The sequence below is a fragment of the Trachurus trachurus genome (genome assembly GCF_905171665.1).
Source record: "Trachurus trachurus genome assembly, chromosome: 18".
Lineage (NCBI taxonomy): Eukaryota > Metazoa > Chordata > Actinopteri > Carangiformes > Carangidae > Trachurus > Trachurus trachurus.
The window spans coordinates 21204159-21215792 of NC_139909.1; the positions used below are offsets into that span (position 1 = coordinate 21204159).

The window sequence follows — 11634 nt, forward strand, 5'->3', positions numbered from 1 at the left end:
AATATCAACATCCACAAATACAAATGCAACTTTATTCATGCAGACAAATGGCTTTGGTAAGTATCTATAAGCCATTGTGCTGCTTTGCTGATAACTGTGACTCACAAGATACGTCACACGACACAGCGAGTGACAAGTCATTGTATTCACTGTGACAAACGAAACCAGAGAGGGCAGAAACCTGCACAGCCAGGCGGCCGAGGAGGCTTCCATGATTATAAACCATGTTGTCAGTCGATCAGGTTTAGCCTGTCGGCTAGACAACGCCTCCCAACCCCTTCACCAAACAACTGCTGAAGGACACGTGCACTATATCTGTGTGTGTGTGTGTGTGTGTGTCTGCTATACATTTGAAAATGAATCTCGTCCACTACTTTTCATCAACGTTCATCTAAAAGTTTTCCACAAACTGTTTTTCGCAAACACAGGAATTGTCCTTTACTTGTATTTGCTACAATCCGGCATATTTACACTACTGATGATCCAGTATGGGTTCCTGTGTGCCAGGGCTGACGTTAAAACCCAGAAGTTTAACATGGCGCTGGTTCCCGGAAAAGAAAGTGAAAGGGGTTTTCTGCATTGCGTCTCTGTGACTAAAACACAAGTTTATGATACTTACAAGATTAGTTCAGTGAGATAATCTTCACATATGAACACCTTTTATACCGTATTTGAAGGTTAAATGCGATGGTCAGAAGTAAAAAGTTAACCTTACGCTACCACTGTTAAGCTTTCCACTGATTTCAGCTGCTTTATTTTAAAAAACATTGTCTAATGGGGAATGGGACTGTTTTTACTTGTTGAAGACCCATAATATAAATAACATCCATAAGAACACTCTGGCCTGTTGGGGTTGATGACATGTAGTCATATTGGGCAACTTGTTAGCAACCGCCTTTTTACGACACGTAAAAGCTTCAAAACAAAACAAACAAAAAAAGTAGGTGACGTATTTTATGTCCTAGAACAAAACCTGAAACTCTTAAGCTTTTGTTAACCACAGACCTCATTTGAGGAATTTTACCAAAATCCCATTCAAAAAAATGTATTGCCTTTTAGAGAAGTGCTAAAAGCGCTAACAGAGTTCCGGGTTTACTGGCAGACTCTATACCATGCAATATAACACATGGCATTGTTCCTAAAGTAGTATTGATTCATTATCAGCACTATTACACTCTTCTCAGAATGGATCCTGAATTGTTTTTGTAATACGTTGTGCATAAAAGACATTCATTCATTTGGCCAATTAGCACAGTGATCTATCAGGGGATGTTGGTCTGTTGGTTTGTGAACGTAGCATAGATCCATGTTATTACAGTGAACCATGTAAGTGCAGTTGACCAAATGGTAAAATGTCACAATCTCTTTGAAAAGAAGATCATGGTTATCTTCAAGATTGATCGCGATATAAAACTTATTTGTATGCATGTTAATGTGTCAAGAAGATAACAAGGTGACATTGATTTTTGATATATCCTTACTCTAACACAGAAAAGCCTGTACAAATCCTCCTTGTAGCACCTTCAGGTGTGATCCCTACATCAAAAGACGGTGGAAAAAGAACAGCGCAGCGGAAAGTCTACTGTATTACAGCATTCCCCTTTTTACACTGTACCCCCTGTGTGTGTGTGTGTGTGTGTGTGTGTTTGTGTGTGTGTGTGTGTGTGTTACTAAAAGGGTAGGTTCATTTCTACCAGGGACAGCTGGGCCTGCTGACATTTAATAAGAGATCAGAGAGTTCTCCATGTACACGTAGTGTCTGTGCCGGAGTATGTAGGTTCCTGGTTGGAACAGGAGCTCTCTCTGAAGAAACCAACTCATCAGCGGTGGAAACAGTTAAGGAAATCCTCTCCCTACCTGAGGGAAAATGAGCCTGTATTGTTGCAGAGAGGAAGAAATGAATCCCCGGTGTGGCAAATGGAAATGAATGAAAACAACCCTGAGCCTTTTGAGCTGGATGACAGGAGAAACCCTCCAACAGGACGCTTAGCAAACCTCTAAAAGCGGGCTGCAGATAGGTGGAGCAAACGAAAACAAGGAATATCCAGAAGTGTAAAAGTAAAGAAAAGCCACCGAGAGGTCTTCATGTCATCTAAAGGTCAAGTCTGGAAATAAAATGCAGCCCAAACAAAAAGAAAACATAGACACCACTGACAGTCTGAGTGTGTGTGCATTTGTATTGTATGGCCCAAATATGTCTGTCTGTGTTAGCCTAATGTCACTTTGCCTTTGATGCTCTTATATAACAGAAAATATCCACCAGTCAGCTCCGACCACCTGATATGATACAGTTTGATTGCATTCTTGCCTGCTATGCTGCACAGAGTTACAGGATCTGATTATCACATCGTTCTAATTCATAAAGTTCATATATTCGTGGTTAACTGTCATAGCCATCCTAACTGTGCTCGATATTTTTTCCATACAGATGTGGTCGTTAAAGTTGTAGAAATAGTCTTTTTAGCCAGTATTTGATAAGCCTGTCAGATCCTCACAAACAACCTGCCTTACCCAAATCATGTTCTGTAAATTTATGAAGGGACCTGAGGGCAGTTGCGTTAAACCTAGATAGTGGATTAAGCCGGGATTTTCTAGTTATCCTGTCTGAATTTAGACAGACTCGGTTGTGGAAAACCCGAGGCGTACATGATGTTAGCAATGGGATTTACCAGCAAGCCTGTTCCAGATCAGGCTAACAGTCAGGCTTAACTAATCCTGGTGTTGTATTCATTCAGTCAGCTGTCTCCCCGATCATGAATAAATGTGTATTCATGGTCGTCAATACTTAATTAATATCATATTACCATCTATTAAAATACCACAGATACACCATCATTCATCATGAAGAAGCTTGAATTATTTCATGTGATAGTATTAGTTAGTAAGACTGCTGGTCACTGCTGGTTTGGTGAATAGCTTACAGCAGTTTTTGAGAAAGGTTACAAATGGCTGATGATGTTGCAATTAAAGGACAATTCCAGGCGAATTCAACTAGGGGGTGTATTTTCATATCATTTTAGGTCTAAAAGAAGGAATCTGAAGATTTTCAGTTTAATCGCTCCTGTTTTGCGGTAGTTGCATCTGTCCCCGCATCCCCACGGCAGCAATGAATGGGAGTGGATGTAAGTTCCGCTGTTTAGGCTGTTTCCAGCCCTCAAAGCCGCAATTTTTTTCCACAGACAGCGTCAGATGGCTCCTCAAACATGCACCGAGAAGTTTATTTACTTCAAGCAAGCCGGCATGTTTGTAAAACTAGATCTAATTCAAAGTCTCCCGGAGTCTCGCGCGAGACCCAAGTTGCAGTGCTGGTGTATTCAGGCGCAGTAGGAGCTACCGCTTGTGTCATAAACACAGGAATATCAACTCTTGACTTGCTTGAAGTGTACATTTTTTTCCACAGACAGCGTCAGGTGGCTACTCAAACATGCGCCGAGAAGTTTTTTTTACTTGAAGCAAGTCAAGAGTTGATATTCCTGTGTTTATGACACAAACGGGAGCTTTTCCCACTGCACCTGAATACACCGCGCACGGCAACTGGGTCTCGCGCAAGACTCCGGGAGACTTTGAATTAGATCTAGTTTTACAAACATGCCGGCTTGCTTGAAGTAAATAAACTTCTCGGTGCATGTTTGAGGAGCCATCTGACGCTGTCTGTGGAAAAAAAATTGCGGCTTTGAGGGCTGGAAACAGCCTAAACAGCGGAACTTACATCCACTCCCATTCATTGCTGCCGTGGGGATGCGGGGACAGATGCAACTACCGTAAAACAGGAGCAATTAAACTGAAAATCTTCAGATTCATTCTTTTAGACCTAAAATGATAGGAAAATACAGCCCAGAGTTGAATTCGCCTGGAATTGTCCTTTAAGGTGGTTTCAGTGAAGTCAGTGATGAACTGGATGTATAAGGGCCTATTCATGTGTGTCGTCTTTCTTCACAATGGCAGGGCCTTGTTTGGACAACCTCATAGAGGAGGCACTCATAGTGAGGAGAGGACTTTCCATGTGAGAGTTTTTTGGGATAGGACAGACCCTCGAACGTTTCCTGGTGACTACTTGTACAAGAGATACAGATTTTCTTGTGAAGGCATGTGTGGCATTGTGCAGAGTACCACTGGGGCCCAAGATAACATCACTCCACAGCCCAGCCTGATGGTCCGTGTGGCGTTACTTATTTTGCGAGTGGCATGTTCATGTATGGAGATGCAGAACATTTGAGTAAAGGCACTGTTTGCAGCACCATCAGATGTGTGTTTGGCCCTTAAGTCTTCAGCACACATCTTCCTCACCATCTCTGGCCACAGAGCACTGTGCTTTATCAAAGAGGACCTCTACTAAAGATGTTCCTGTTATTATATTTGACTTGTTGCCAGGTCCTCTTTTGTCCAGTCATGTTTGTTCTGCATATAAATTATTCGTGAAAATTATTTTTATAATTTACACTGCTCACCACCTCAGTGTACAACCATGAACCTGGAAAAATGTCAAGAGACTCCTTGAATTCTAATTGTTATGTTTCAATGGGGCAATGGCTTGAGAGTATATTTTTTTTGACAACTTACATATTCAGCAAGTCCATTATTGACTGTCTGGCTTTTTCTCTAGCTTGACAACAGCTGGATTACCTTATTTGGAAATAATGTTTTCACATACGCTTCCAGCGGGAGCTGCTGCTTACCCGGTGAAAAGTATGCGGTGAACATCTTTTCCAATCTCTCCATCAGTGATCTATACTGTGTCATTGGTCTATTTAAGAAAGTAGCCTAGTGGGTGTACACATCCCATCATCCTGGTTTAGCTAAGATACAACAGATTAAAGCAGAAGTAAGCGATATTTTTGTGTTAATATAAGTCTTAAATAGTTATATCTTCCGACAGCAATCACTTACATAGAGTGTTTGGACCGAAACACGGGTCTGTCAGTCACTCTGCTCTGCTCTGAGCCCAGGAGAAAACTTTTCTCGTATCCTACAAGTTTTATCCAATGAGGAGAGAGAACGGCATGAAGGGCCGTGTGTGCAGCCAAGGGATGCGCCTGAATGTGGTGACGGAGGGACGAGGACCAATAGATCCATGACGAGGGCGGGGGCTGCTAACTCCATCGGCTGACAAGACGTTATGGTGCGTTCAGGGCAGCCCGTAACTCGTGTTTTTCCGACCTGTGAAGTCGTACCAGTTCGATCTGGTACGAGTTCACGGGTCAGAAGTTACGAGTGGCCGTTATAGTGACTTTCACAGGTAAAACAGGTCGGAAAAACACGAGTGGGTTGCCTGGAACGCTACAAAGTCGTAAGTCGTGACTTGAAGCTGTAATTTACGGTTTCAAAAGCCTGCCTGGAACGCAGCATTAGCCAAAACGACCGGATCGCTTACTTCTGCTTTAAGCTAGGATGCACTCATTGAAGAGGCTAGGTCAAGCTAAACTTGTTTTAGTAGTCCTGGATTTCTTAATTCTGCTTTTGTGCTGTTGTTTAGTACAAAAACACAAAAACAACCATTCCAACTAAAATGGCATATCTCGGTATCTGCTAACATAATTGCAACATGATTTTTTTTTGCATATTATACAATATTCAATCCTAACATAAACTAAACTTTTTGTTTAGGTCAGGTACTGGACAGGACATTTTCCATTTGGAAAATTAACACATTGGTTTATTCTGTTCTGACTCCTTTACTGTTGTTGCTGAAAATAGTGGTGGAAAATGCAGACTGACTTAGATTGGAATAAAAATCATTTTCAAACTAAAAGCTCATTACAATTTCAGAACATCAACATCTGGTATTAATTTGACAAAATGTAATGAGCGAGATGAAACAACATCAGCGAATGAGTCATGTCAGTTTGGAGCAGGAGAAAAGGCTGTAAGCAGACCGAACACCAAGACAACTTAAAAATCCTCTCATGCCAAACTGTCAATATCAACTCAGATAATCAAAAAAAAAAAAAACAGCATTTACCAAAAAAACCCAGACGGATACAAACTAGCAGCAGTAGCTTAAAGGAGATGGATGGTTGGACATATTCACGGCTCACATCTGGAAACCCTTATGGCCTGATCTCTCCGATTTCCTCCACTGAAGTTTCCTAGTCGTTGCATTTAAGAAAAAAAAGAAAAAAAACTAAATACTCAGCCAGCCTGTTTAGTCCTGCCCAGCTGTCAATACAGGCTCACACAGCTGTGTTACTGTACAGTTGATACTTGCACATAGCGTAAATGCATTATTATGTAATTAGTCCCAATCAATCCAGATTATAAAGTTATACTGACATACTGATCCACAGCGTGCTCATTCATTAGCATCTGTTGACAAACTGCACGTTTCTCAATGTGGGATTTTCAACACACTGAATCTGTGTCTGTGAGACGATTGATTGTGATTTTGAATTTGTTTGTTCACAAAAGCCTCAGCTGGCTACAGGTTGACTGAAGAAACAGAAGACAGAGACAGCGTAAGACAAAAACAGTATCAGGATCCCTTATTTTGCACTGACTAAGAAAGTCATCCAGCGCTACCCAACACATAACAAAGGTGCAGGAGCAACAAGACGGATTTCTTCGAAAGTACAGAGGTTACTTAGGCCTACAGTACAGGCCAAAAGTTTGGACACACCTTCTCATTCAATGTGTTTCCTTTATTCTCACTGAAGGCACCAAAACTATGAATGAACACATGTGGAATTAACAAAAAAAGTGTGAAATAACTAAAAACATGTATTTTCTTCTTTGTCTTATCTTTCTTCTTTTCTTCTTCCTCTCCTTCTTCTTCCTCCTCCTCTATCTCTGACCCCACCAATTCTAGTTTCTTCAAAGTAGCCACCCTTTGCTCTGATTACTGCTTTTTGCTCTTGGCATTCTCTTGATGAGCTTCAAGAGGTGAACCTGACCTGAAAATGGTTTTCACTTCACTGGTGTGCCTTGTCAGGGTTCATTAGTGGAATTTCAGTGAGAATCTACAATGTAAATAGTCATGAAAATAAAGGAAATGCATTGAGTGTGTCCAAACTTTTGGCCTGTACTGTATGTGCAGAATTATCAGTCCCAAAGTAAACACAAAGCATGCACAGATCAGGGTGCAAGGGTTATGATTGAGTTGTTTATAATATTGTAAGAAAAGTGATATAACAATTTTTAAAATACAATTGTAGGAAAACTAACGCTAACCCTCTGTAAAAGAAAAGTTGTTTGTGCAATCAGACCAGTGAGTTCTTGCTTTAACAACCACAGCACCACTTTTTGTGCAATGTGGCCAAAAGAACTAATATTACGCATGTGGGTTGTGGGACTCTTTGATAAGATTCCCCTAACACATAACTTTTGATTTCATCCCACAGGTTGACAATTTAGTTGTGGTGGTGGGTGAATGCAGTTCAGAGGGTACAAGTGTAACGGTTTACTTCCTGTAGCCACAATCTGATATCTTCTAAAAAAAAAAATCTCACATCTGTAGACACTAGACAGCTGCTACCCCAAGTGAAGGAATTCATCCAGCATGAGATCTTCTTGTTCATCACGAGGACAATGGACCACTACGAGATGGGACAAGTGGATCGGTGCTACGTCCAACACACGTAGAGCAGAACCGTGGAGAACTCTGCAATGTACAGGCTCATTCAAACAGGTACTGTATGTGCAACAATGACTTATGGCTCACTGTACAGGTACAACTAATATGTGTATGTCTATAGCCTACATACACATACTGTATGTCTGGTAGCCTACAGATACCCTTTAGTCAATAGTCATCACCATACATTCCTCCCTTAAAGAAAACCTTACACTTTATTAACTTAACGCATGAACTACTGCAGGGTGTATCATGTATTTCTTATGTCAATAAGAGATGACCAAGTCCCTATGACTGTGTATATTAATTACATACATTTGCTCAGCCTCTAAGAGAATTGTCATATCTTAATGAGACTACACCTAATGTTATTTTTCATAGATTTGCCTGTGATTACTTTTTTGTTGTGTTGTTATTGTTGAAAACACCCCAGTGTAGCAAGAGAAAGAAAGATGGCAGCTACCAATTTAAAAATCATAGGAAATGATCAGACATGCCGATGCATTAGGACCCCCCCTCCCTCCTCCCTCCTCCTACCCAACACACACACTCGTTGTAAGATATCCTTACGCCAAAATCAATTTGAAAATTGTATTTTTTTCGTTTTCTAACGTAAAGATATTTCGTTGAGAGGATTTCAGAGTTCCTTACACACCACACTGCTGTGTTGTAATTTTCGGCAAACTTGATTTACCGAGCTAGACACTGTTGGAAGGGAAAAGTGAACTTTTAGTGAGTGGTATGTGCCACAGGCTACCGCCTCTCCCAGTGTATTTTCATGTGAAAAGCTAGTGGACTTTAGAGTGGTCAAAGCGTTTCTATGATTGAGGTTTTGAATGGTAAACGCAACTTAGCTAGTGTTTTGTATGCTGTGTGCCAAAGAGATGACACCATCACTGATGTAATACAAGCGTTGCAACATTTAATCTACAATAAACTGCTTCAGTTTCAGGTTTGGTCTGTCTGAAGACAACAATCAACAGTCCTCCGGCTACAACTTTCTTATTACTGAACCCTCAACTCACACTTTTAAACTTAAAAGTGAATTTGTGAAAACTCTCCAGTGTCACAGATGTGTAATAATTATAAGTTAATCTAAAACAAAAAGCCAGGGGAAAGAGGCGGCGGCTGACTAAATGTGTGCCTGTGATTCGTATTACCGTGAGTCGGGACCAGTCCTGTAGACTCCAACCCGGGCTACGCTAGCAACTAAAGCTGCCGCTTTATCTCAACAACTCGCTTTAAAACCAAAGCCCAGTCACACTTCAGAGCTAAAGTCGTAAACACCGCGACTACATAAACACGGAAAGGTTGTTGACTCACCCTCTAAAAGCCTGGAAATCAGCGAGTCGACGTCCAACTCCCCCTCCGCCATTTCTGTACCGAACAGCTCTGCCCGCCGCAGTCTGGAGCAGGCAGGGAAGGAAGGCACCGCCTCACTGCACTGAAACGCACCGCCAACCTCCTCCCATTCACGGGCCTCCTAGTATGCTGCCTTCAAGTACGCCGCGGACACTCCAACATCTATCACAGAAATGGGAGGGGAAAGAAAGTTTTTAGATAGAACTTCGAGAGTGTTTTTGAGAGATAGTGTCTTGAATCGTTCTACAAAGAATCTTGATTAAAGTTCAATTGTTATACATTTATTCCGAAGCTTTAAATCGAATTTTAGAGTCGTTCTTAGAGGATTGGATTTACGATCTACTTAAATAGCCTAAAGCAATGCTGCTTTCAAAGGCATAAAGTAGCTTTCAGGTTGATATCCTGAAATAAATAACATGTGCATTTATTTAAAAGTGATGGAATGATGGAAAAATATATTTTTCTCAAATGATTACAACAAAAAATATTGAGAATACACTAATAAAATCAATCACATATTTAAACGTGAATGTCTCTGGAGTAAAACAACAACGAGGCAATGCACCTGATATAAACAGGGTAAATAAATCCCAATGTCAAGTGACACCCAGAGGAATAGCGAACGCATCGCATTTCCGACGACATTTGAAAGCATCAGTATTGCCAGCAGGGTCCTCGCAACAAGTTATTATACTGATATAGCTACTAAAATAATACTAATAGACTATATAATAATAGTAGCCTAATAGTAATAAAAGGGGCTAATGGTAGTAATAATAATAATAATAATAATAATAATAATTAAAGCCGCAAGCGGCGATGGCGGCCCTCGCTGCCCATGCCACCGCGGGGCCTGAGGCACGCTGTGGCGCGGAGCAGAAATGGAGAAAAAACCTGGAAGGAGGCCAAAAATGCAATGTTTCGTTCATCCACCAGGGGGCAGTCACCGCATGTGGTCTGGTGCGTTCAGGGGCCGCCCCTCATCACTCGTGTGAAGTTTGGAGTGAATCGGACAAAGCATGAGGGAGTTATGAGCAGTTAAAGGTTCGTCCACTAGGGGGCAGTAATGGGATGCGTGCAGGTGTGTTCAGGGTCAGCCCCTCATCACACATGTGAAGTTTCGTGGAAATCGGACAAAGCATGAGGGAGTTATGAGCAGTTAAAGGTTCGTCCACTAGGGGGCAGTAATGGGATGCGTGCAGGTGTGTTCAGGGTCAGCCCCTCATCACACATGTGAAGTTTCGTGGAAATCGGACAATGTTGATGCAAAAAATGGCACTTCCGGTTTCCACTAGGGGGCGACATGAGCGACACCCCTATCAGATGGAAGAGGTCTCCACCCTGGACCTGTGTATCAATTTTCATGATGATACGAGTTCATTAAAGCCATCAAAAAGCCAAACGTATTTTCATGGCGAGGAATTGATGGTAGCCACGCCCCCACAGGGACGCCATTACTCGTAGCTTCACAGTCTTCATAATGTAGCTTCACCAACTGGTTCTGCATGTTTTAGAAGTGGAATGAAGTTGATGGGGTGAACTATGTATTTTTAATGAATTTTAGTTCACTTCCTGTTACCACCGGGGGGCGCTATGAGCGACGTAGGCAAATAATATGTCGGATCGTTCAGGGTCTCGCCATAGATTTTTGCACCAAGTTTGAAGCGTCTACGATCAAGTATGTGGGCATGAGAGCCAATCGTATTTACATGGCGAGCACCGAAACAGTCGCCAAACTTCGGGGCACGCCAGAGGCCAACCCCTTTGAGCTACAGACCTGCGGAGCACAAGATAAGCTCAGCTAGGTCTGACGATGTTGTCTATCAAATTTGGAGCGTGTCGGGCGAATCGTTTTGGACGAGTTAATTTGGCGCCAAAAACGACCAATTCAAAATGGCCGACTTCCTGTTGACATTTCACCATGACATTAAGAGGCTTTTTTGTATATCTGGGTATGGTACATATGTGTACCGAATTTCGTCCGTCTACGCCAAAGTGACCCGAATTCCCTATGGGCTTTTTTGAACTTTGTAGGGGGCGCTATTTCGCCATTTCGCGTCGGACATGCGCGAGCAGCACAAAATATCGAATGTCGGATCCGGACGGACGTCCGGCAAAAAGTTCACGCATTTTCGAGTTGGGGAAAGGGGCGAAATTGGGGCATGTTGTCGCGGAAGAATAATAATAAACAGCGCGATTACAATAGCCCCTCGGGCGAGTGCTACTCGCCGCTCGGGCCTAATAATAATCAGTTGAAAACTACGTTTGCAATCATTTTTTATATAGATAGATAGAGTAGCCTAATACTTTATTCATCCCTAAAGGGAAATTCACATTAGTCAGGTAGCCTATTCTAGCTTCTTCACAGATATAAATGCATTTATGAGACAGTTTTATCGACATACAACTGAACTTGATGTAGATGAACAAAATTCTGGGCAGGTCAGAAAATACCAACAGAGAGTCGCTTACAGCAGATTCTGATTTATGCACCTGCGGCGCCCTCTCCTGGTCAGATTATGTAGGAATTTGTTGGAACAAATATTTCAATCAACACAGAATTAAATTGTCTTTATCTGGACAAATAAAATAATTAAAATTAACATAATAGTAGGTCTACTGCCACCATACTTTGCCCATATGGAAGTCTGGTACAGTGATTTTGACGTGGGCCATCAGCTGAATGGTAATTTGAAAATTTTGTG

The 11634-nt window shown here is 41.8% G+C and overlaps 1 protein-coding gene across 1 annotated transcript in view; it reads right to left on the reverse strand.

Moving 5' to 3' along the window:
* Positions 1-9073, reverse strand: part of LOC311002014 (serine/threonine-protein phosphatase PP1-beta catalytic subunit) — a 33636-nt gene extending 24563 nt beyond the window's left edge. Inside the window, exon 1 of the mRNA XM_083993207.1 lies at positions 8891-9073. Within this exon, the coding sequence (XP_083849333.1) occupies positions 8891-8942 (52 nt within the window). The 5' untranslated portion in view covers positions 8943-9073. The remainder of the gene's footprint in view (positions 1-8890) is intronic.
* Positions 9074-11634: the final 2561 nt, after the last annotated feature.